This window comes from Trachurus japonicus, chromosome 1 (genome assembly GCF_045865225.1).
Source record: "Trachurus japonicus isolate A0001 chromosome 1, Traja_1.0".
Lineage (NCBI taxonomy): Eukaryota > Metazoa > Chordata > Actinopteri > Carangiformes > Carangidae > Trachurus > Trachurus japonicus.
The window spans coordinates 38,383,857-38,410,646 of record NC_140907.1 but is presented as its reverse complement, the minus strand read 5'-3'; the positions used below and the strand labels follow the sequence as shown (position 1 = coordinate 38,410,646).

The window sequence follows — 26,790 nt, the reverse complement described above, 5'->3', positions numbered from 1 at the left end:
GAGTCAGCTTTTATATTAGTTTAGCATCTATTTATGATATTTTTTATTTATATATAATTAGAATGAGTGAAAGGAGAAATTAAAAATCACAAGAGAAGAGTTTTTAGTGGTGCAGATCAACCTCTTGTGGCTGAAAAGAGTATTACATCAACAAACTGACAAGAGATTAAAATAAAATAATAATAACTCACTGAACCATTTGTTTTTTATTCTTAAGACATTTTTATTTTTTTCCACAAATCAAAAACGCAGGAAATAAAAAAAACAAGGTTGCATCAGACTTTAAACATGAAGCCCTGTGTCTGTGTGTGTGTTTTGGCCTCTCGGGGCCACCGTAGCTCCTGGTAGAATCTGCTGAGTCACAGCGTCGCAACACAAACACTGAACCAGAGTCACTGGATGTTTCTCCACCAGCAAACACACACACGGTGTCGTCGTCCTCGTCTCCACGAAACTAAAACTAAAAAAACCTCAGAACCAGAACATGAACGTTTTGCTGTTTCCTGTTTCAAATCCCGGTCCAGGTCTCGTTCTCGGTCCCGGCTTGGTCACTCTGGGACGGCGGGAGGCCAGTCCACGTCCACGGACTGAGACAGAGAGGGACACACACACACACACAGACACACACAGAGACCAGAGAGAGTCAGGGCCATAGACTGTAAAAAGAATTGGCCTCGAAGCAGCAGTCTAATTGGCTAGAATTTTAAACCTAATAACAGTAAAACGGAAGAGTTTTTTAAAAGTTCACCCCCCTCAGAGTGTGTGCGGGGGTAGAAACTATCGGTTGAGACCAAAAAAATAAAATGTACCAGGCTGTAAATATGTTTTTTTAAGCTGTAAAGTCGGCTATTTTAACATGGGGCTCAATTGGAGTTGCTCCCTTCTGGAGCCAGCCCCCAGAGGAAGAAGAGGGGATTGCAAGCTGCGTTCCGATCCACAGTTTACTTGGACAGAGCCCCCTACTCCCTACTCCCTGCACAGGGAATCTGCCGTAGGAAACTTCATTTAACCGATATTACACCAATCGGAACACCCTGCAACGTCACAGCTGTTTCCGGTCGAGTTCAAAAATAAAGTTTTTAAGTTTCAAAATGTTTCACGCCACTATCACCGTTTAGACAGATCTGAAATTATTTAAGAAACATTACTATTTCTGTGTGCACAAGCAAAGCAGTTTTGTGTTACAATGCGTGGTATTTATTCAGTTTGGGGGTATCAGGATGTGTAGAAAGCATCAGTGGCTCAGCTGACAGGAAAGCTAACGGCTGTTGCTAAGCTAACGGCGGTAGCTAAGCTAACGGTGGCAGCTAAGCTAACGCAGCTAAGCTAACACCAGGACGTCAGCTGTTAAAACCCTCCCGTTGTCGGACACGACATGAAACTACTCTTGTTAGCTCAATCAGGTTGTAACTAAGATATTCGCCGGAAAAAATATTTTTTCATGGACCGTTTATTGAGCCACTGAGCTATTAAAGTTAGACAGGTAACCGTTAGCCCTACCAATTTACGTAACGCACGTAAACGGACCGCAATGGCTGATGGGTAATATCGGTTGTCAACATCCGGTGAACTGGGCGAAGTGAGGAACCGTTGTTCACTCCTTCCCTGCACAGTTCACAGTTCCCTTCAAACTGCTCCCTGCGGTTTGGAACCACACTGAACATGGCGGCACACCCTGTGTAGTCCACTGCGCAGGGAACTTCAGGTCGATCGGAACGCACCCGCAGTTTTTAGAACTGCCCCCTTGGTTAGGGAACTGTGTTCCCACAGTAACAACAACAACACCTGCTGTAACCAGGGGCAACAACCAGCAGGAAGAAGAAAAAAAACCCGGCTTCTCCTCAGCAGATAAACATCGTCTGCTGCTGCTTGTCGCTACCCAATTTGTGACAATACCGGTCTGTGCATGCGCAGACCGGCCGCCATCTTGGACAGCTGCCTACGGCAACTCCACTTTAAAATACTGTACTGTGAAAATGACTCGTTTATTCAGTGAGTGTTGTGGTAGTTGTGATTGTTTGTGGTTGTCATGGTGATGAGGCCGGCGAGAAAAGACGAGAGGAGTAAACACTAAAAGTCTCTACCTCTGTTCCTGTTTTCTGAGCATCAAGATCCAAACCACCACAACCAACCCTCAGTTTACATTACTAATAAAGTTTTTTTTTTTTTAAATAAAAAGATAAAGCGTCTCTGGCGACGCACACAGGGCAGTGATCCTAAGTCAATTCAACTAAGTTTGTCCAAGTGGAGTTGCCGTACGTAGCCGTCACTAATCAGGCAGCGATGCAAATCAGGTAGTGACAATGCTTTCTAATAAATACACTGGAAACAACCAGACTAGTTTACCCAGAATGCCCTGCAGCAGCAGACTAGTTTACCCAGAATGCCCTGCAGCAGCAGACTAGTTTACCCAGAATGCCCTGCAGCAGCAGACTAGTTTACCCAGAATGCCCTGCAGCAGCAGACTAGTTTACCCAGAATGCCCTGCAGCAGCCTGGTGGTGTCTCACCTCCACGTCCAGCTCCAGGATGTCCACCTCGGTCTTCAGGAGGTCACACAGGTTCGGCTTCGTCCGTCCAAAGTCTCCGTGGACGAACTCCTTGATGTAGCTGAGCTGCAGGTCAGGAGGAAACATCTGGGACAGATGTGGGAGATACGACTCAGTCTGTGACTCAGTCTGTCAGTCAGTCCAGGTGTTGTGTCTGTGTCAGTCTGTCTCAGTTGGTCCAGATGTTCCAGATGTGAGTAGGGATGAGAACCTTTCACATTTGAACCGATACTCTGTACTGGTTCACAAGGACTTTTTGTGTTTATGTGGTGATTAAAGTTATTTGATCTATAAAAAAATATTCAAAACTTTTTAATTTTGAATATTTATTTCTCAACAACATCTCAACCCCTAACCCTTTAAGAGTATTTTATGTTTTAGGGACGGGCAATGGTTTTCAAATATTCATTCAATGAAAAAAAAAATCGAATAGTTAATGAGACGATCGTCTTGTCTGAAAAAATGTAAATGTTCCTGTTTTACTGTGGCAGAAGGAGAAACATGGAGAGACTCCTACAGCCTCAGGAAGCTCTGTGTCAGATAAAACAAAACAAGTGAAACTGAGGAGCAGCTCAAACTCTGCACCATGTGAAGCGTTGCCGAAGAATATTGACGTGGTTTTACGCCGGGAAAGGAGACTTTGTCCTCGTTTCACGCGTCCCCTTTCCGTGATGAGGACTTAAAGGGATAGTTCACCCTAGAATGATATTTCGCTCATTATCTACTCACCCTCATGTTGACTAAGGGCTGGGAGAAGTTTCAGAGTCCTCCGTGGCTTCTCTGAGTTACAGGGGGTCTTGGCGTAGCAGTGCATGTCCATATAACGGTTGCAAAGGGACACCAGAGCTCTTCGTAAAAAAACACACACAAAAAAACATCCAAATACCTCCATGATGCTCGTATGTAATGTCCGTCTTGTGCTGAAGCCCCAAATTGCGTAATTGTCCCGAAAAAAATTAAATAAGTCTATATTTTAAGCTTGTTTGTAGCGGAAGCTTCTCGAAGCTCCTCTTCCTGGTCCGTCCAAATCTCGCGTGATTCGCAGTAACCGCACTGACGCCGGCGCAAATCACGCGAGATTTGGACGGACCAGGAAGAGGAGCTTCGAGAAGCTTCCGCTACAAACAAGCTTAAAATATAGATTTATTTAATTTTTTTCGGGACAATTACGCAATTTGGGGCTTCAGCACAAGACGGACATTACATACGAGCATCATGGAGGTATTTGGATGTTTTTTTGTGTGTGTTTTTTACGAAGAGCTCCGGTGTCCCTTTGCAACCGTTATATGGACATGCACTGCTACGCTGAGACCCCCTGTAACTCAGAGAAGGGACGGAGGACTCTGAAACTTCTTCCAGCCCTTAGTCCACATGAGGGTGAGTAGATAATGAGCGAAATATCATTCTAGGGTGAACTATCCCTTTAATTGAACGGCACCGCTGTGATTACAATATTCATTATGGTCCACGATTTCATTTTTAAAGGACAGGCGGCTGTTTTTCAGTCGGTGATTTAGAGCAACGGGCTGGAGGTACGGCTCCTCATGTCACATGATGGACGTGTGTGTGGACGGGCTCAGATATTCACATCACACAGACACAGACTGAATCGACTCTCGCTGACGCAACGCGAAGCGAAGCAAAGCTGCGTTCAGGAACCGAAATGTGGAATCGTTTGACTTCACGTGAATCGATCCTCGGTACTTAATTAAGGCAATTTGGTCGGTACCACCCATCCCCAGATGTTGAGGATACGTCCCGGCCTGGGTCTTCAGCCTCGGTCTGAAGTGGTGCTGGTCCAGCAGCTGCATCTGTCTCAGTCAGTCCAGATGTTGTCTCAGTCAGTCAGTCAGTCCAGATGTTGAGTCCTAGTCCAGATGTTTACCAGATGTGGTTAAAAACAAATCAGACATGCACTCATATAGTTTAAATACTGTTTAAAACTGATGTCTGTTCCCGGGCATGTATGGTATATTGTTCTTTAACTGTGGGTCAAATTTGTCTGTTCTTATTTTGTTTGTCTGCGTCTGTTTTGCCTTGATATTGTCAGTCTGTGCTCTGTCTTGTAATTGTCCACTGTATGACGACTTGTCATCACAAGGTTTTAAAATTCTGTGTTATGTTTTTTAGAAACCTGCCTTGGGACTGCGGCTGAAATTTAGCAGTTGTGCTAAAGTCCGGCACATTTACACTGATGCTTAATGCGTCAGTGTTGATGAATGTGCAGTGTCCCAATTCAATAAATAAAGAAATGAAATGAAATGAAATGAAATGTTAGAGGATACGTGCCGGCCTGGGTCTTCAGCCTCAGTCTGAAGTGGTGCTGGTCCAGCAGCTGTGTCTGTCTCAGTCAGTCCAGATGTTGTCTCAGTCTCAGTAGCTGGGTTTCCATCCAAGTCGTATCGAATTTAAAAGCGGATTTTGTAAAAATGCGCAAAAAGCAAAGCGAATTTATGACCGTTTCCATTCATTATTGTTTTGCGATTAGGAGGAGTGCACCGTGAGATTACGTCATAAGAGAGCGTGACTGTATCCAACAGTTGACACTCAGCTGACACTCAACATCATGGACAATTTACGTACTTTCCGGACTATAGACGCACCTGTATAAGCCGCACCAGCTAAATTTTAAAAGAAAATACTGTACATATTATATAGGCCGCACTTGAAGACGCAGGTTTTCATGTTGTAACATGAGATATTTACACAGAAAGACAGTAGGGAACTGTGCAAGTCCGCTCGCTTTTCCTCTGTTTTGGTTATGCTCCTCTCCTCCATGTGCATCTGTTTACATACGAAGCCGGTGAAAAATCAATAAATGTAGCGGTGGATAACGTTACATAACGATGTTACGGCGTGTGTTTGTGTAGTCTTAACCGTCATAAACAAAAGATTATGGGTGACGGAGCGCGTTTGTGTCGCGGGGTGCAGAGACGAGTCGCTGGGTGAAGTCCAGCAGCTTCACCCACAAACTCTGCCTCAATTCGCATAATCTGTTTCCATCACAAAAACTCGCATTTCCTTTATTCGATACGCTGACAAATCCACCCCCTCCAAGCGTATAAACTGTTATGCGCATTTACTGCCTTTATTCGAATTTCTGGCGTTTCCATTCAAGTATTTATGCGCATTTTCACAAAATGCGCATAAGAAAAGGTGGATGGAAACCCAACTTATGTCAGTCAGTCAGTCCAGATGTTGAGTCCTAGTCCAGATGTTGTACCAGCTGTGAGAGGATACGTGCCGGCCTGGGTCTTCAGCTTCAGTCTGAAGTGGTGCTGGTCCAGCAGCTCCGTCTCCATGTTGTGGACGTTTCTCTGTCTGACGGCCAGAGCTCGGCGGTGCAGCACGCGCAGCGGCGTCTTCTGGTCCAGGGTCAGCTCCTGTTACCACGACAACCACAGGGTCAGCAGCTCTACGTCTACGTGTGTGTGTGTGTGTGTGTGTTACTGTGTGTGTTACTGTGTGTGTGTTGTTGCCGTGGCGACCTTGATGTCGTCGATGAAGCTGATGTCGTCCCTGGCGATGGGCTTCTGGGTCCAGACCAGAGCGGAGTAGGACTTGGTCTTCTCCTCCTCGCCCTCCTTCATCCTGCTCATCGCCTCTCTAACACACACACACACACACACACACACACACACACACACACACGACCGATGACCTCTGACCTGTGACTAGGGCTGGGACGATACGCTTTTCTCCTGATTCAATTCTTCTATGATTTTTTGGATGGCGATTCGATTTAAATTGCGATTCTACGATATTGCCGATTCTCTTGATTTTTAGTCTTTAGCATTTTTAACATTTATCTGCACACAAACACTGTAGGAGCCTATAAATTAAAGCAGAAGTTTGGGGCGGTGCGTGGCGCAGTGGTTAAGGCGGCCGCCCCATGTAGAGGCTACAGTCCTCAACGCAGGTGTCCCCGGTTCGAATCCCGCATCGGGCAGACCTTTCCTGCATGTCATTCCCCCTCTCTCTCTGCCTCCCCCTTTCCTGTCTATCTCACTGTGTGCTGTCGAATAAAGGCAAAAACACCAAAAAATATACTTAAAAAAAAAAAAAAAATTAAAGCAGAAGTAAGGTGAATGTTTGTGTTAATATAAGTATTAAATAGTTTTATACAACAGTTAGTTCCGACCGGTCCCAACCGAGCAATTTGATTGGACAAGGGACGTTCCATGAGTGCTGGTATACAGTATAACAGCACTGGGACTTTTTACGGACGTTATCACTCCGCTGTTCAGCTGGACAGGAGCTAAGTCAGAGCTACGCTCCCCATACAGGAGCTGCCCCATCTCTCTGCTGCTGCTACAGTTAGAAACCTGAACATTAAAACCTGGACCTGACCTGGTCCGTCTAATTGGAGATAAATCTCTACTAAACCCGGCTGGAAAAAAATCGCAGCGGGGGCAGCTATGTTTTGACGGCGATGTGTTTTGATATTAGCGTTAGCTGTTGTTAGCCACGTAGCTTACTTAGCTTCAGCTGTGTTTATAATGATTACATAGCAGATAAACAAATGTAATACGGTATCGATAACGTCTCTGTGTCTTCACGCTGGTCCTGTTGCTCCGGTGCTGATCAGACACGGGCTCAGAACCAGAACCAGCACTGAAGCAGCTCGGTAGAAAAGCTTGTAGCTAGTAGCAAGCTAGTAGGAAATGTTTATGTGTTGCCTGGCAACAGCCTCGTCTCCCTTCCAGTTGCAGAACTATTTCTGTTAGCGGAGCCAAATAAATGATTAAATAAACAAACAAATCATAATCTCTTGTAGTTTATTACTGTTCTAAAATGTTGTCGTAGCACGGTGTGATTATCTGCGGCCTCGTGCCTACGACCAAATCACAGCCGTGCTGATATACAGTACAACAGCAGGGCTCTCTTGTGATATTGCTTAAATATCTTCCGACAGCAATCACTTCTATAGAGTGTTTGGACTGAAACACGGGTCTGTCAGTCACTCTGCTCTGCTCTGAGCCCAGGAGAAAACTTTCCTTGTATCCTACAAGTTTTATCCAATGAGGAGAGAGAACGGCATAAAGCAGGGTTGCCAACTTTTGGTCCTGGGCTGGAGTGAGATTCTGTTGGCGGGGGGGGGGGGGGGGCTGTCTATAATAATAATAATAGTTATGTTTATTGTAGTTTTTCTCTCTGTCTCTCTCTCTCTTACACACACACACACACACACACACACACACACACACACACACACACACACACACACACTATACCTGCAAACTGAGTAGGCTAGAGGTGTAATAGGTGACAAAATATATCCCTCTAGGGGGGTCTGGGGGCACCCCCCCAGGAAAAAAATTGTGATTTTAACATGTATTTGAAGCATTCTGGTGTACTCTGAGAAGAAAATAAAGGGAAAACACAACATTTGCTTCAGATAAGAGGGAAAAAAAGCAGATCTGTGGTTCCTATCATTGTATGGCTGGAGTGTATGAAACTGGTCTAGTGGGGAGCTGTGGCTTTTGGCCTGGACCAGCCTATTGAGCCTATTAATATATGAAAGGACAGAACAGACATGTCCAGTGATTTTCAGTCTTCTACTACAGCCTGATGATACAAGTCAGGTCCTGAAATGTGTGTTTCTCTTCTGTAATAAACATTATAATAAACACCCATTCAGAGTTTGCAGGTATGGCACACGTGCATGCATGCGCAGTTGCGCACACACGTACACACAGACGTACACACACACACGCACACGCACACACTGACACACACACACACACACACACACACACACACACACACACACACACACACACACACACACACACACACACACACCTGTTGCTGCGCTGTCTCTCTCTCCTCTGCTCTCTGGACTGAGCTGCCTGGCTGTACTTTTGGGCTACCCAGTCTGCATCTTGATTTTATAGTTTTCAACGGACTGGCCCAACCAGCCCGACCGCAGGCGTCAGTTCGAGCCGCGTTCAGTCTGAAAACAACTCGGTCAGGTCAGGTTGTGTCTCGGGCTTCGCTCTCTCCCTCTTTTTTTTGGCCATCGGATTCGGACCAAGTCGGGTCCAGGCTTCAACACCGTGCCGCTGTTGGTGGAGGGGGGGGGGGGGTCGCGGATCGACAACTCCCCGTCCTACTGTGCTGTGATCACAGGCTTGAGCAGCCGTCCAATCGACACGCGGATAAGCATCACGCACACCAATCAGAGAGCCTATCGATGAGAGCCAAAGCTTGCTTTAATTTTTTTTTTTTGCCGAATCGCTTGATTTTGGCGTGAGAATTGTTTGAGTGGCGTGAGAGCGTGAGACAGGACCTAAAAGCGTGTGACACACGCCAGATGCGTGAGAGTTGGCAACCCTGGCATAAAGGGGCAGTCCTCTCTGTGTGTGCAGCCAAGGGAACTGACAAGAAGTTAGACAAAACCACCGGATCGCTTACTTGTGCTTTAACATAGTACTCCATTATAAAGTGAACTTAAACCCTTTTCAAAACCTGGACTCTCTGTATGTAAAAAAGGCGAACAAATGCACATTGCACAATATTTAAAAAAAATCAATTTAAAAAAATCGATTTTTGGAAAAAAAAAAAAATCAATTTAAAAATCGTCAAAAAAGATATCGCGATATTTATGTGAATCGATTTTTTTCTCCCACCTCTGACCTCTGACCTCTCTGACCTCTGAGCCGTTACCTGGAGACGACCTGCAGGTCTCGGACCCGGATCTTCTCTGATGAGTCGTTGATCGTCTGAAACACAAACACACGACTGTCATCACCTGTTCATTTACCTGCTGCTGAGGTCACGAGGTCACGAGGTCACGAGGTCATGAGGTCATGAGGTCATGAGGTCATGTGACCAGAGAGAGGAGATGAACACTGAACCTGCTGCAGCTGCTTCATCTCGGCTCTGCTCAGTCTGGAGCGGTGAGGATTCTGCAGCTCCATCGCAAAGGGACGACCTGGAGGAGGAGGAGGAGGAGGAGGAGGAGGAGGAGGAGAGAGGAGGAGGAGGAGGAGGAGAGAGGAGGAGAGAGGAGGAGGAGGAGGAGGAGGAGGAGGAGGAGGGGGGGGGAGGAGGAGGAGGAGAGAGGAGGAGGAGGAGAGGAGGAGAGAGGAGGAGGAGGAGGAGGAGGAGGAGAGGAGGAGAAGGAGAGAGGAAGGATGAGGAGGAGGAGGAGGAGGAGGAGGGAAGAGGAGGAGGAGGAGGAGGGAGTGGAGGAGGAGGATAGGAGGAGAAGGAGAGAGGAAGGAGGAGGATGAAGAGGAGGAAAGAGAGGAGGAGGAGGAGGAGGAGGAGGGGGGGGGGGGGGGAGGAGGAGGGAGAGAGGAGGAGGAGGAGAGAGGAGAGAGAAGGAGGAGGAGGAGAGAGGAGGAGGAGGAGGAGGAGAGGAGGAGAAGGAGAGAGGAAGGAGGAGGAGGAGGAGGAGGAGGAGGGAAGAGGAGGAGGAGGAGGAGGGAGTGGAGGAGGAGGATAGGAGGAGAAGGAGAGAGGAAGGAGGAGGATGAAGAGGAGGAAAGAGAGGAGGAGGAGGAGGAGGAGGAGGGGGGGGGGGGGGGGAGGAGGGGGAGGAGGGGGAGGAGGAGAGGAGGAGGAGAGGAGGAGGAGGAGGAGGAGGAGGAGAGAGGGCGGTTAGGGGGAGGAGGAGGGAGGAGGAGTGGATGAGAGGAGGAGAGGAGGACGGTGGAGGAGGAGGAGGACGGCGCGTAGGAGGAGGAGTCTCTTCTGAGGAGAGCGGAAGGAGGCGTCTCGGGAGGAGGAGGCTGCTTCTTCGGCTTCTGCGCGCGGAGGAGGAGGAGGCTTCGCCGAGGCCCGGTCAAGTCAAATCTTTAAAGTAAAACTATAAATGAATAAAGGTATATTAATGTTTCTCACCGTTCCCCAGCGTGCGGACGTCCACGTCTTCTCGTCCAGACGACGAGAAGTTAAAACCTGCAACAACACAAACTCTTAGGATGGTTTCACTTCTACTTCCTCAGGTGTTTCACCACAGATAGATACACGTAGATGATGCACACGGCCGCCATCTTGGGTCGAGTTTCTGACCTGACATATAAACGTCAGACCCTTGTAGAACACATTTCAGTGTATTTATGCATGTGGGTGTGTGTCTGAGTATCTAAGTGTATGTTTAATACATAAAAAATATATATGCATTACATTTTTCCATTGTTGAATCATAAATATATGTCTGACATTTATAACAAACCAAATGGCTTGAAAATCAGTTGAATATTCAGTGAGTTATGGCGATTTTAATGGTTGATAGACACGGCTTCCCCCTGCCCAAGATGGCCGCCGCGTTGACACATCGTTCTAATGGACAGCAGCGTCAGAGGCATCTTCTACGTGTATCCACCACTTTATTTTCCCATGATCCATTGCGTCACACCACAATGGAAGTCGGTTTTAGTAGCATTCTAGCGAGTGGATAACTGGTAGCGTTAGCGGCTAACTGGTAGCGTTAGCCACCGGTGTAGGCACCAAATGTGGGGGCTCCGGGCTGCCAAAACCGTTTTGACTAAATCTGATGTTTGTTAAGTCTAGAAAACGAATTATTGAACAAACATTACTATTTCTGTGTGCACGTTTTTGTAATTAGTCATGGTTATCGTAGTTGTTAGCTTTGCTGCTGCTGACAGTTAAGCTAACAGCAGCAGCAAGCTAACACCAGGACGTCAGCTGTTAAAACCCTCCCGTTGTGGGACACGACATGAAACTACTCCAGTTAGCTCAGTCATGTTGGAACTAGGATATCCACTGGAGAAAATATTTTTTCATGGAGCGTTTATTGACTTATTGTTTAGTGACACTACTAACGGCTAACAGCTAACGGTTAGCCCAGCTAATCTAAAATGTTTGTTCAACAGTTCGTTTTATAGACTTCATAAACATCAGAGTAGTCACAACGGTGATGTAGTGACATGAAAATGTGACATAAAGCTATCTATAGACCAGAGCGGCATTTTTATGCAAATGAGAATGACTGATGCATCCTGGGTAATTTAGAGGCAGTGCCCGGCATTTTTAAATTGCATTCAGTGGCTTTTTGTGTTTTGATGGAGCGTAGACTAACTAACAATCAATTTGAATGTTTTATTTTGTGTTTCTTTTGTAGCACTATGTATCATAATTATTTTGACACCCTCTTTGAAACCCACCGTTCACGCTATCTTGAAAAATGACAATGAATGAATCTAGCGGTATGCTCCTTTAGCCTCCCACAGTGATCAATGACTCCACACAGTGGCCAGAAATGTCTGACCCAGACATCTACACGTATTTGGTGGAATCACCGGGGAGGTTTTGGCTCAGTGTTGTCTGTAAACAGCCTGTTAATAGACAACTTTTTGTTAGTTAGTTTGTCAAGACAGTTAGGCTGAACTTTTCAATGGAGGGATGCCGGGCGCTGCCCCTAAATTACCCAGGATGCCTCAGTCATTCTCATTTGCATAAAAAAGCCGCTCTGGTGTTTAACAAACAGGAAACAGGAAGTGGGCGGAGCCTGAGACTCACCGTCGGCCCTGAAGGCGGCGAGGACCGGAGAGCCAATCAGCTCCTCCACCGACGACTCCATCCGCCGCTCGCCATCGATCACCCAGGGAGTCTGAGGGAGGCTACGGCAAAACTTATTATACCGGCCTGAGGAGGAGCAGGAGGAGCAGGAGGAGGAGGAGGAGGAGGAGGAAGAAAAGGGTTAGGGTTAGATGATGATGATGATGAAGAAGATGAAGATGAAGAAGAGGAGGAGATGTCTCGACTCCAGCTGAGCCGTGTGTTGTGTTTTACCTGCGATGAAGACGGACACGTGGAGACACTGGACGTCCTGGAGGCTGCAGCAGCTGGACGGAGCAGACGGAGGACAGGGGGAGTGTCTGTGTACGGGGCAGTGACAGATAAAACACTGCTTTACATCAATGAAAATAAACTATTAAACTATTGATTTTAAAGCACTGGATTTTTTTAAATATTAATTTCATATTCACATTGGTTTTATGTCATTTCAAATGACATCTGAACTTTTTTTCTTTAACACTGGTTAGACTGAGGCCCCTGGAAAGGTCACATGGTGTAATAACCACAAAAGAATAATGAATATTAAATATTGTATCCACCTGCAGTGGATTTAGGTGTAGTTATCCACCACTTTCCGGAGAATGACGCTGGGTGTCGCCATGACACTCCATTCCACCGGAAAGATTATCTGGGCTAACCGTTAGCTGTTAGCCGTTAGCAGTGTCAATAAACAATAACTCAATAAACGGCCCATGAAAAAAAATGTTTTTCCAGCGGATATCCTAGTTCCAACATGACTGAGCTAACTGGAGTAGTCTCATGTCGTGTCCGACAACGGGAGGGTTTTAACAGCTGACGTCCTGATGCTAGTTTGCTGCTGCTGTTAGCTTAGCTGTCAGCAGCAGCAAAGCTAACAACTACGCTAACCATGACTAATTACAAAAACGTGCACACAGAAATAGTAATGTTTGTTCAATAATTCGTTTTATAGACTTAACAAACATCAGATTTAGTCAAAACGGTTTTGGCAGCCCGGAGCCCCCACATTTGGTGCCTACACCGGCGGCTAACGCTACCAGTTAGCCGCTAACGCTACCAGTTAGCCGCTCGCTAGAATGCTACTACGGACGCAATGGATCATGGGAAAATAAAGTGGTGGATAGAAAGTATACTTATGGTGCGTTCCAGGCAACCCATAACTCGTGTTTTTCCGACCTGTTCCCATGGTTACCCTATGTTCCCTCAGCCCTATGTTCCCTCTGGACTCTCTCTACCTATCTGGACTCTGTCTATCTGGCCTGTCTAGCCTCTACCGGGTCTTTTTACTAAACTTAACCAACTCCTTTCTTCATTGCCTAAACCCAACCAATGGTGGGACCAAAGGGCTGTGGGAACATAGGGCCTAATTTTCTCTGACAACAAAAGTTAGAAATGAGGGAACATAGGGCTGAGGGAACATAGGAATGACCCCAAACTCGTAACTTCCCACCTGTGAACTCGTACTAGATCGATCTCCTCCCAGTTCCCAGTTAGTAACTCGTAACTTGCCTGGAACGCTACAAACTCGTAACTGGTGACTTGAAGTCGTGACTTACGGGTTAAAAAGCCTGAACGCACTATTAAAGGGACAACCAGGAGTTTTGTAAAAGTGAAGTGTTTCCACACTACATTCATGAGCCTCCGCACCGTGAAATTCTTTGACCGGCGCAAGACAGACTCATGTTTTCATTCATCAAGAATTAAAGTCAGAGGTTGGAAGACGATCACATACCGTCGTAGTTCCCACCATAAACGGAGATTCAGCGGCGACGTTATTCTCATGACTCGCTGCGAAAGGAAACGCTGGTCGGCTCGCCCAGCATTTCCACCATTAATTAAAATAACAAAATAACGATAGAGACAAAACCATATATTTAACAAAAATGGGCCCATTAACAAGTGTGGGTAGCGGAGATTCATCCACATTAATATGAGACTTTTTTATAACCAAATAGAAACTCCTCGTTGTCCCTTTAATTCTGGAGCGGTGTTTGTTTAGCTCAGTTGGTAGAGCACCTGCCCCATGTGTTGAGGCTATAGACCGAATCTCCTTGTTGTTTACATTCTACTTCCGGGTAGAAAACCAGCACGTAATTTGAATGAGATCAATAGTAACGAACGAGAGTTTAGCTATATATCATATTTTTCACGCCCTATCACCGTTTAGACAAATCTGAAATGATTGAAGAAACATTACTATTTCTGTGTGTGTGTTTTGTGTTGCTATGTGTTGTATTTATTCAGTTTGGGGGAATCACGGTGTCTAGAAAGCATCAGTGGCTCAGCTGACAGGGACAGCTAACGGTAGCTAAGCTAACGGTAGCTAAGCTAACGGTAGCTAAGCTAACGGCGGTAGCTAAGCTAACGGCGGTAGCTAAGCTAACAGCAGGACGTCAGCTGTTAAAACCCTCCCGTTGTGGGACACGACATGAAACTACTCCAGTTAGCTCAGTCATGTTGGAACTCAGATATCCGCTGGAGAAAATATTTTTTCATGGAGCGTTTATTGAGTCACTGAGTTATTAAAGTTAAACAGGTAGCTAACCGTTAGCCCGGCTAATCTACCATGACTAATTACAAAAATGTGCACACGTAAATAGTAATGTCTGTCCAATCATTGGTTTTATAGACTTTACAAACATCAGATTAGTCTAAACGGTGATATAGTAACATGAAAAAGTAGATATATATAGTGAAACTCTCGTCCGTCACTATTGTTCTCATGCTGGTTTTCTACCAGGAAGTAGTTGTAAACAACAAGGAGATTCGTCCTATAGTCGTCACTGCAGGCGACCCCGGTTAGATTCCCGCGTCGAGTGGCCCTATCCCTATGCGTGTCTCCTAAATGGACGTGGGCAACCGTCACCCCACCTCGTTCTGTGAACGTGTGTGTGAAGAGATGTGGCTTTTGAAAAATGAGTCCAAAATTTACTTCAGTGACTGTGGGGCGAAAGGATCGACCATAATCTGTGTTCACGTTCAATTTTCCCATTGGAGTCAATACACTCAAGGCTGCCGCTAGTCTCCATGCATACAGGAAGCTGACTCGTCATGGGGGGTCTTGGTTTATAAACCGTCTTTGCTCCCATTTCCTGTGTCTCTCAACTATCCTATCAAATAAAGGCGTGAAAGGCCAAAAAAGAAAAGTATACTTTCTTCTATTTCTCTATTTCTATTTCTCTATTATTATTATTGGTTCTTGTTCATTATCTATTTATTTATTTTTCTTTCCCTGCAAGTGGCAATGCGTCGCCTAGCATTGTCACCTGCATTATTATCTATTTATTTTTATTTATTTTGTTTTATTTTTTTTCTCTTTTCTTTCTCTGCAGGTGGCAATGCGTCGCCTAGCATTGTCACCTGCATTATTATCTATTTATTTTTATTTATTTTGTTTTATTTTTTTTCTCTTTTTTCTCTTTTCTTTCTCTGCAGGTGGCAATGCGTCGCCTAGCATTGCCACCTGCTGAGTAATTTGCAACATTGTAATTGTAACTGCTGCTAAACACCCTATGGAGGTTAATTGTCTATCGTTTTAAATGTCTGAGTGTAATTTTATTTAATTATGTACCATGGGACCGCGGATGGAAATTAGCTTTCCAGCTAAATCCGACATATTTACAGCAATTAATTGTTTTTTTTTGTATGTTCATGAATATGTGAGGTCCCATTCCAAATAAACCAATAAATAAATAAATAAAAATAAAAACATTAATTTGAAATACCGTGTTTCTATATTTGGATTTTAATGCATTTTAGCAACACCAGGCAGAACTTAGACTAAAAACACCAGTTTTTTTCTTGAATTTTGAAAACGATAAACTGACTAACTCATCGGATTATGTATATCAGAGTGTACGATAACCCTGTCAGGTATGCCCCCCCCCCCGTTAAATATGAATGGAGGCTGAAACCACAGGACGTGTCTGTTCTGATGATACAAGTCATCAGTCTCTACTTCCACATACGAGCTTCTTCCTCCTCCTCTCTAACGGGGCAGATCGCCATGGAAACGGGAGGGGAGACACCTTCTGACCGGAGCAGAAACAACGCGTGTTGCTATGGTTACGTCACTGACCTGAGGAACTTCTCTTCACTGACGTTCTCCAGAGCTTTGACCACGGCCATCCTGGTGAACACCGACTACACACACACACACACACACACAGGAACACACACACACACACACAGGAACACACACACACACACACACACAGGAACACACACACACACACACACACACACAGGAACACAAAGTCTGGTCACCGTCACCTCACACACACACACATATGATGATGATGATGAAGATGAAGAACGTCCTCACCTGTTTGTTCTTGGTGGGTTTGAAGCAGTCGGGACACGTGGAGGCTCTGAGGAGGAGGAGGAGGAGGAGGAGAGGAGAGGAGGAGGAGGAGAGGAGGAGGAGGAGGAGGAGAGAGAGAGGAGAGGAGGAGGAGAGGAGAGGAGGAGGAGGAGGAGAGGAAGAGGAGGAGGAGGAGGAGGAGGAGGAGGAGAGGAGAGGAGGAGGAGGAAGGAGAGAGGAGAGAGGAGAGGAGGAGGAGGAGGAGGAGGAGGAGGAGGAGGAGGAGGAAGAGGAGGAAGGACAGAGAGGAGGAGGAGAGAGAGAGAGGAAGAGGAGGAGGAGGAGGAGGAGGAAGAGGAGGAGGAGGAGGAGGAGGAGGAGGAGAGGAGGAGGAGGAGGAGGAGGAGGAGGAGGAGGAGGAGAGAGGAGGAGGAGGAGGAGGAAGGAGGAGGAGGAGAGAGGAAGAGGAGGAGGAGGAGAGAGGAGGAGGAGGAGGAGGAAGAGGAGGAGGAGGAGAGAGGAGGAGGAGGAGGAGGAGAGGAGGAGGAGGAGGAGGAAGAGGAGGAGGAGGAGAGAGGAGGAGGAAGAGAGGAGGAAGAGGAGGAGAGAGGAGAGGAGGAGGAGGAGGAGGAGGAGAGGAAGAGAGGAGGAGGAGGTGGAGAGGAGGAGGAGGAAGAAGAGAGGAGGAGGAGGAGAGGAGAGAGGAAGAGGAGGAGGAGGAAGAGGAGGAGGAGAGGAGAGGAGGAGAGGAGGAGGAGGAGGAGGAGGAGGAGAGAGGAGGAGGAGGAGGAGGAGGAGGAGGAGGAGGAGGAGGATGAAGAGGGAGGGAGAGGAAGAGATGAAGAGGGAGGAGGAGGTGTGTGAGGTCAAAGGTCAAACAGGAAGTAGAAACCAATCCTGACAATCCTGCGCAGACCGGCCGCCATCTTGGACCGCTGTCTACGGCAACTCCTCTTGGACAAACTTCATTTGGGCGCTGCTTGATTTGTGTACAAGCGGAAGTCTGCTTAAAGTTCTGTACATTTAAAATACGGTGCTGTGAAAATGATTTAAAACAAAAAAAAAAACGAACGCGGACGTCCGTCACAAGACAGCCGTGTTGTGGTATAGTGATTGTGTGTGGTTGTCATGGTGATGAGGCCGACGAGAAAAGACGAGAGTAAACACTAAAAGTCTCTACCTCTGTTCCTGTTTTCTGAGCATCAAGATCCAGACCACCTCAACCAACCCTCAGTTTACATTACTAATAAAGTTTTTATTTTCTAAATAAAAGGATAAACCGTGGCGACGCACACAGGGCAGTGATCCTAAGTCAATTCAACTAAGTTTGTCCAAGTGGAGTTGCCGTATGAAGCCATTTCCCTGACATTAAAAGTTGGCATTGAAAACAGAATTTGGCATTGTAATAAAAGTTGTATTGACACTGAAACAAGTATCGGCATTGAATAATGTTGGAACACAGGCATAAAAAATACAATATTTAATTTGGATTTTTTTAAAAATAGATATTATCATGTAATTTTCAATGTCAGTCTTCAGATTTTTTCACCATGTCCATCTTATTCAGTGTGTTTTTTTACACTGCATTTTCCCCCAGTCTCACTGGTTTTCAGTTTTATTTTTTTCTGTTTCAATGTTCTTTTTTTTCAATGCCAAGTTACTGTCAGGGTTTTGTCGTGGATGGGGGGGGGTCTGAGGGGAGGGGCTAGGGACGCATGGAGAAGAAATCTGAAGACTGACATTGAAAACTACATGATAATATATTTTTAAAAATCCAATTTAAATATTGTATTTTTTATGCCTGTGTTCCAACATTTTTCAATGCCGATACAACTTTTTTTCAGTGTCAATACAACTTTTATTACAATGCCAAATTCTGTTTTCAATGCCAACTTTTAATGTCAGGGAAATGGCTCCATACTGCCGTACGTAGCTGATGCAAATCGGGCGGTGACGTGTGTGTTGATACTCACAGGAAGTGACAGTCTGAGTCTGAGGCCGAGTGTGTGAACTCCACGCCGACCTCGAACGCACTCTGCAAACACACACACACACACACACACACACACACACACACACACACACACACACACACACAGACACACACACAGACACACACACACACACACACACTATTAGCTCCTCCTCTCTGTCAGTGTGTCTAGGGCTGTGTTCGAAATCATCCACTCACTCCCTATCCACTACATCATGTACACGATGTAGAGAACGACGGGAGGGGAATTCAGACACTAGACGGTAATTTTCTGGACGTGGTTGCGTCAGCTGATGCGCCAGGTGTTGCTGTGACGGAAGCAGACAGCGAGAATCATGTAAACAAACCATGGATGTATGAAACAAACCGGACACATACAAATAAAAACCAGACCCTTGCGGGAACATTAGAGGATGTGATTCTGTGTGGTTGTGTTACTCGGACAATAAACTGTTTTTGTTTTTAGGTGTCTTGGTCATATCAAATTATGTGTGTGTATCAAATTATACTTATAATTTGTTTATTACAAAATGTAGATTGAAACATTAAAGGGATAGTAGCATTTTTTTTTAAAGTGGGGTTGTATGATCTCCAAATAGCCCCTAAGTACTTTAATTGCAGTAGAAGACTCTCTGCACTCCTCCCGTTAGCAACGCCAGCCCATAATAGCCCTGCCCAGAGATTTACAACATACAGTGTTGTGAACAGACCCAAAGAAACGGCCTATTTTCACGGCCTATAAGAGGTTTTATGTGGAAAAGAAATACACAGTTCCATTGTTCGCTATAATATAATTAGAGAATCATGTAAACAAACCATGGATGTATGAAACAAACCGGACACATTAAAATAAAATAATAAAAACCAGACACTTGCGGGAACATTTGAGGATGTGATTCTGTGTGGTTGTGTTACTCGGACAATAAACTGTTGAAATATCGGAGGTTTGGTTTGGTGGACTACTGTTGTGTGTCCCGACCGTGAGCCGTTAGCGGCTCTGTGGCTATTAGCTTAGCTCGTCAGATCGTATTTACTACATTCTACTACAGTTTCTTAATTAGATTGATTTAATGCTGCCTGTTAATGTTGGGATGCTGCTGCCCAACTCCTGCTGCTCAGGCAAACGGAGCCAAGGCAAATACGTCTGAGGAGTTTATTGGTAAATTGCCTAAATAAATCGTAGCTAACATGCTAATTAGCTTCCTCTTCTTCTCTGGCAAAACACGACCGCATTGCATTGTGGGATACGGGAGTAGAAAGTAGTGTACATCGCTTGTTCACTCAATGTCGCGGTGCATTGTGGGTGTTTTGTCATCCACTACATAGTGGATGAAATTAATCGCGGAGAATTCGAACAACACTACAAAATGGCGAACACACTATATAGTTAGTGAACTACATCCGTGATAGGGGGAGATTTACACAGCCCCTGTGTGTCACCATGGCCCCTCCCACCTACCTTGGTCACCACGGCGACGCCCCCCAGCTCCTTGGCGACCAGCCCCTGCATGATCCACTTGAAGGCCTCCTTCACCTGGATGACATCATCCTTATCCAGCACCTGGCTCTTCTCTCTGAGGACACACACACACACACACGTGACTTCACTACACACACTACACTACACACACCACTACGCTTGCAACATTTCTGGGAATTTTCAAAGTTGGAAACTTTCCATGGGAATTAACAGGAATATATGGGAATTAATGGGAATATATGGGAATTAATGGGAATTAACGGGAATATATGGGAATTAATGGGAATATATGGGAATTAATGGGAATATATGGGAAATTAATGGGAATATATGGGAATTAATGGGAATATATGGGAATTAACGGGAATATATGGGAAATTAATGGGAATATATGGGAATTAATGGGAATATATGGGAATTAATGGGAATATATGGGAATTAACGGGAATATATGGGAATTAATGGGAATATATGGGAATAAACGGGAATAAATCCGAAATTTACAAAATTGAAGGTTGGCCCTTAACAGGGAATTTAGGGGGGGGGAGGTAACATTTTACTCAACATTCATGTTTTTGTTGTTCAGTAAAATAATTGATTGCTCATACAAGAATTAAAACTTGATAAAGTTCTACTCACTAATAAATCTGTTGAAATATCATGTTTTTTAGTTTTTTAATTAATTGGAATTTGGAATATTTCCAAAATTCCCCAGCTTAACTTCCCATGGAAAGTTTCTGGAAATTTACTGGAAATTTTCCGCCCCTTTGTAACCCTAGATATGATTGTTTGTTTAAATTACCCCCAATTTCCAGTTAATTCCTATAAATTCCCAATAATTCCCATAGGAAGTTTCCAATTTGGAATATTTCCAAAATTCCCCAGTTTAACTTCCCATGGAAAGTTTCTGGAAATTTACCGAAAAATGTACAGGAATTTTTCCACTCCTTTGCAACCCTACACACTACACAACACTACACAACACTCGATTGATTGATTGATTGATTGATTGATTGATTGATTGATTGATTGATTGATTGGTTGATTGGTTGATTGATTGATTGATTGATTGATTGATTGATTGATTGATTGATTGATTGACTGACTGATTGACTGATTGGTTGATTGATTGATTGATTGATTGATTGATTGATTGATTGATTGGTTGATTGATTGATTGATTGATTGATTGATTGATTGATTGATTGATTGATTGATTGATTGATTGATTGATTGGTTGATTGATTGATTGATTGATTGATTGATTGATTGACTGACTGATTGACTGATTGGTTGATTGATTGATTGATTGATTGATTGATTGATTGATTGATTGATTGATTGATTGGTTTACCTGACTTCCTTCTTGACGTGGAGCCAACAGGAGAACTGCAGCAACACACACACACACATGATGTCACATTATGACATCACAGATCAATGAAAGAAAGATGGTTGACAGATCAACACACACACACACACACACACACACCGACCTCGCGGACACACAGCTGAGGCGGCAGAGACACCGACAGCACCAGGGAATCGAACTCGTACTTTTTTGCCTTCACCGTGTCAGCGATCTGTGGAAACACACACACACACACACACACACACACACACACACATTGAAAAAACAGCTGTTATAATATGCACATTGTGACATTTAAATTTCTCCTCCTTCCTCCTCCTCTCCCTCCTCCTCTTCCCTCCCTCCTCCTCCTCTTCCTCCTCCCTCCTCCCTCCTCCTCCTTCCTTATTTCTCCTCTCCCTCCTCCTCCTCCCTCCTCCTCTTCCTCCCTCCCTCCTCCTCCTCCTCTCTCCTCCTCCCTCTCCCTCCTCCTCCTCCTCCGCCTTCCTCCCCCTCCTCCTCCTCCTACTCCTCCTCTTCCTCCTCCTCCTCCTCCTCCCTCCTCCTCCCTCCTTACTCCTCCTTCCTCCACCTCCTCCTTCCTTCTACTTCCTCCTCTTCTTCCTCCCTCTCCCTCCTCCTCCCTCCTTATTTCTCCTCTCCCTCCTCCTCCTCCTTCTCCCCCATCCTCCTCCCCTCTCCCTCCTCTTCCTCCTTCCTCCTCCTCCCCCTCTTCCTCCTCTCACTTCTCCCTCTCCCTCCTCCTCCTCCCTCCTCTCCTTCCTCTACCTCCTCCTTCCTTCCTCCCCCCCCCCCCCTCCTCCTCCTCCCTCCTCCTCCTCCCCCTCCTCCCCCCCCCAACCCCCCCCCTCCCCCTCTCCTCCTCCTCCTCCTCCTCCTCCTCCTCCCTCCTCCTCCCCCTCCTCCCCCCCCCAACCCCCCCCCCCTCCCCCTCTCCTCCTCCTCCTCCTCCTCCTCCCCCTCCTTCCTTCCTCCTCCTCCCCCTCCTTCCTCTCCTCCCCCTCCTTCCTTCCTCCTCCTCCCCCTCCTTCCTCCCCCCCCCCCCCCCCCCCCTCCTCCTCCTCCTCCTCCTCCTCTCACCTTCATCGCCTGCGTTGGGCCACAGAACTCCTGCAGGATCCCTAAACACACCACACACACACTCTGCTCCTCCACTTTGACCCGTTTGCTCGGCGGCTCCTCCTGCTCCTCTTCCTGCTCCTGCTCCTGCTCCTCCTCCTCCTCCTGCTCCTGCTCCTGCTCCTGCTCCTTCTTCTCCTCCTGCTGCTCCTCCTCCTCCTTAGCAGCCTCTGGTCCAGGTGCATCATGGGAACTGTAGTTTCCTCCTGTGGACTCTGCTGCTGCGTCTGGAGCCTCAGTGTTAGCCTCACCGGGGCCGATGAAAGCTTTAAGTTCCTTCAGCGTTTCCTGTCGAGACACAAAGCATCATGGGTAACGGGTCGGAGAGCGGCCGGTGGACCGAGTTGACCCTGAACGCATCATCATTAGGGGTGGGAGAAAAAAATCGATTCACATAAATATCGCGATATCTTTTTTGACGATTTTTAAATCGATTTCTTTTTCAAAAATCGATTTTTCTTTTTGAATTTTTTTTTTTTTTTTAATATTGTGCAATGTGCATTTGTTCGCCTTTTTTTACATACAGAGAGTCCAGGTTTTGAAAAGGGTTTAACCCTCTATGGTCCGCTGCATTATGATGCCAGTGGGGAAAAAATGTTTGGAGTGTTTTTATGTTTCAATATAAAAAATTATTTATTTCTGGAAGTTTTTGGGATGTCTTGCCTGTAGGCAACATTGTACCATAATTTACGGTTCATCATCTACTGTATTAGAAACACCAGTCTCTGTAGACTTTCACCTTCACTGGCCTCATCCTCGTCCACATTCTCATTCTCATCTTCCTCATCATCATCATAACAGCCTGATGTTTACTTTACTGCATCCAATATCTAATTTATTAAGGATAAAAACTAAATTATGATGAATTATATGTTTTTGAACATTATATTTACACCTAAACACACACTACCATAGTCTCATAATGCAATTTTGATTCCATAATGGTCCACTGTCGCCTCAAGGCAACATTGCAGTTTTCTATAATGGTACGTTGTTGCTTTGGGGCAACAGGTGCATTTTAACAAGTTTCCATTATTTAATAAGTAAATAAATTGCATGGAACTATTAAAAATTAAACTTTACTAATCTATTAGTGTAAATATATTTTTTTCCAGGAAGTTACTGTATGTTTTCAGACCGTTTTAGTGGAGCAAAATGGCAAACCTGTTTCCTTTGAAAAAGTCTGTAAAAAAGGGTTTCAGTGGCTTCTTGAAAGTCATGTGATAAATTAAAGCATTGTTATTGGTTCTCTAAGGTCTCCTCTCTTTTTTAAAGTATTACAGCATTAAATGGGATGAATTGTGGAGATGTGACAGGCCAGAAAGTGGTATGTTGCTGCCTGAGGGCAACATGGTACCATAGAGGGTTTAAGTTCACTTTATAATGGAGTATGTTCATTTCTAGGCTCCTACAGTATTTGTGTGCAGATAAATGTTAAAAATGCTAAAGACTAAAAATAGAGAAAACCGGCAGAAAACCGACCGACCTGTGGCGGTCGTCTGTAGGCGGCCTGGACTCGCACGCAGCAGAAGCGCAGGATGCAGCGGGAGCAGCAGCCGGCAGACAGCAGCTTCTGGACCACCGGCCGGTCCTTCTCCTTCAGGGGCAGCATGGCTACACACACACACACACACACACACACACACACACACACACACACACACACACACACACAGTAAACACACACACACACACACACACACACACACACACACACACACACACACACACACACATCAACATCAACATTTACTGGTTCCTGTTATTCACATTTCATATAAATATACACAAATGTGCGGTTTGTAATGTATGTGTAGGGTTGCAAAATTACGGGAACTTTCAAAGTTGGGAATTTTCCATGGGAATTAACGGGAATATATGGGAATAAACTGGAATATATGGGAATAAACGGGAATATATGGGAATTAACGGGAATATATAGGAATTAACGGGAATATATAGGAATAAACGGGAATATATGGGAATAAACGGGAATAAATCAGAAATTTACAAAAATTGAAGGTTGGCCCTTAACAGAGAACTTAAATATAGTTGGGGAAAACATATTGTAGCATAATCTTGGCTAAAACAACCAGATTTAATGCAAGTGCACTTGAATATCAATGCTATTCCTCCATCACATGCACACAGCACACTGCTTATTGCAGGGCTACTGAGGCCACGCCCCCTACGTGCACATGCTCAACATTCATCATGTTTTTGTTGTTCAGTAAAAGAACTGATTGTTCAAACAAGAATTAAAACTTGATAAAGTCCTTTTAATTGTATTATTTTGCACGGATGTCTGCTTATGACAAAACAAAATACTTACATATATATATATGTTTGGATATGATACAGCTTGTTTAAATTACCCCCAATTTCTAGTTAATTCCCATAAATTCCCATAATTCCCATGGAAAGTTTTTCCAAAATTCCCCAGTTTAACTTTCCATGGAAAGTTTCCGGAAATTTACTGGAAATTTTCCGCCCCTTTGCAACCCTATGTATGTGTAATGTGGTACACATGTCGTATTATAGGGGGTTTGTTGATATATCATTCATAGCCTGATTTATACAACATTTTACTCCTAAAAACATGGCGATATTTGAATTTTTAGGCCTGGTGATAGTATTTTCTCATTTACAGAGTGATAAAAAGAGATATCCAAAATCCCCTCTGTAAAAACTTCTGACTCTAGTATGTCAACAAAATAAAACAATAATTTTGAAAGTGGCTTTATCCATTGCTCAGTTTTCGGTTCTGGAAATGTATGCAAATTAGCGCATATTTAATGAGATATTGCCTCATTTACATATTTAAACATACAATTTGACAAAACTTGTAATACAAAAAATATTTGTCTTAATGTAAGTGATAAACTTGGGAAGTTTCATGGTGATATCTGTTAATTAAAAATTTTACCCTATTCACCTGTGGTGTCTCCCCAGGCTTCCTATCCATCTTGGACGCCATCTTGAAAATAACACCTTTCTAGTGGTCAAACTTTGGTAAACTTTTAGTATGTTATTAAGGTCATCTAATACTATAAAAAACAGCTGAGAAACCTTTTGTTAGAATTTTTTTGGGGTCAAGTCATATTTGCACCTGACTATTAGTAGGCTACTTAAGGCGAGACAGCCTCGGTGAATAGAAAAAAAAAAGATATTTTAATAGACATCACTATGAAACTTTCCCAGTTTGTTATGTGAATAAAAACTAAGAAAAAATGTATTGCAAGTCTTCTGAATTTTATGTTTCTATATGCAAATGAGGCCCTAACTCATTAAATATGCGCTAATTTGCATATAGGCTACCACCAAGAACAGAATCACCAACATTGGATGATGATGCCAGATTCAAAAGCTTGGTTTCATTTTGTTGATACATTCCACAAGAAACCTTTTACAGAAGGGATTGTGGCTACGTCCATACATAGATAGATAGATAGATAGATAGATAGATAGATAGATAGTACTTTATTGCCATCAGGAAATAGGCTACCATCTACAGTCATTAAAAACATTTTATAAAATGTACTTTAAACCCGGCTATGAACGACATATCAATAAACCGGTCTGTAAAAAGGGAAATGGGTATTTCATATCTTGGTGTGTAAGAAAAACTCCTTTTTGAGAGAAAACCGCCTTAAAGTTGTGTATTGTGAAATCCCATGCATTTTTATCTGAAACTGATATTTACAAACACAACACCTAATCAAACCATTAGCAATAGACATCCTAAACACATGACTGATCACTGAACAACACAGCATCAAGTTATTCATATGAAATGAACACAACTACACCACACCCATACAGTGTAGTATCTAGTTATTGTTTTATTGCTTTTACTACCGGTATTTTACTATTTATTGATTGTATACCAAGTGGAGTAGCAACATAATTTCGTTGTACTGATGTATAATGACAATAAAGCCTTTCAATTTCAAATCAATAGTACAGCTGTGCTAAAAGTATCAACTTTTAGTGAATTTATGAGGAATTTACTGACGCAATCAGGCAAAATGAAGTAAATTAAACAACTAATTGTGTGTTATTAATGTTTTATTGCCACTAGTTTGAAAGAAGACATGTTTAGGAAGCAAAATATCACAAAACCTCCAGAGAGAGTCACAGTGACAGCCTGTTTAGTCAGTTTCCTCCCCTGCAGCTGCTGCAGCAGCAGCGTGACTCCCATGCATGAGGATGCTAAGCTAGCTCGGCTAACGCGGCTAAGACAGCGGAAGTTGAAGCTACCAGTCAGAGCAGTGATTGGCTGATGAACCAGATCAGATAAATAAAACCCACCGTGTAGAGAATCAGCGCTTAATTCACCCAATAGTCTGACGTAGAGAGTAGAAACACAGAAACACAGCTCCCCGGTCAGTCTGTTAGCATGTTTGTTAGCATGTTGCTACATCAACCAGCAGCTCCGCCTCAG

The 26,790-nt window shown here is 44.5% G+C and overlaps 1 protein-coding gene across 2 annotated transcripts; it reads right to left on the bottom strand.

The window, feature by feature from the left end:
• Positions 1-279: 279 nt before the first annotated feature.
• Positions 280-26,790, bottom strand: pus10 (pseudouridine synthase 10). 2 transcript variants are annotated; one of them, XM_085787522.1, is made up of 18 exons: positions 26,658-26,790; positions 23,833-23,960; positions 22,308-22,634; positions 21,352-21,438; positions 21,210-21,244; positions 19,835-19,949; positions 18,356-18,417; positions 16,404-16,449; positions 16,158-16,222; positions 12,314-12,399; positions 12,041-12,166; positions 10,400-10,456; positions 9,409-9,485; positions 9,218-9,273; positions 6,037-6,154; positions 5,789-5,931; positions 2,510-2,609; positions 280-587 (listed from the first exon to the last, which is right to left on the bottom strand). In XM_085787522.1, exons 2-18 carry the CDS (start codon positions 23,956-23,958, stop codon positions 549-551), a joined length of 1,665 nt encoding a protein of 554 aa, XP_085643648.1. In that variant the 5' UTR covers positions 23,959-23,960; positions 26,658-26,790; the 3' UTR covers positions 280-548. The 2 variants fall into 2 exon arrangements, with proteins under 2 accessions (XP_085643648.1, XP_085643657.1); XM_085787531.1 differs by having other exon boundaries at positions 26,654-26,683.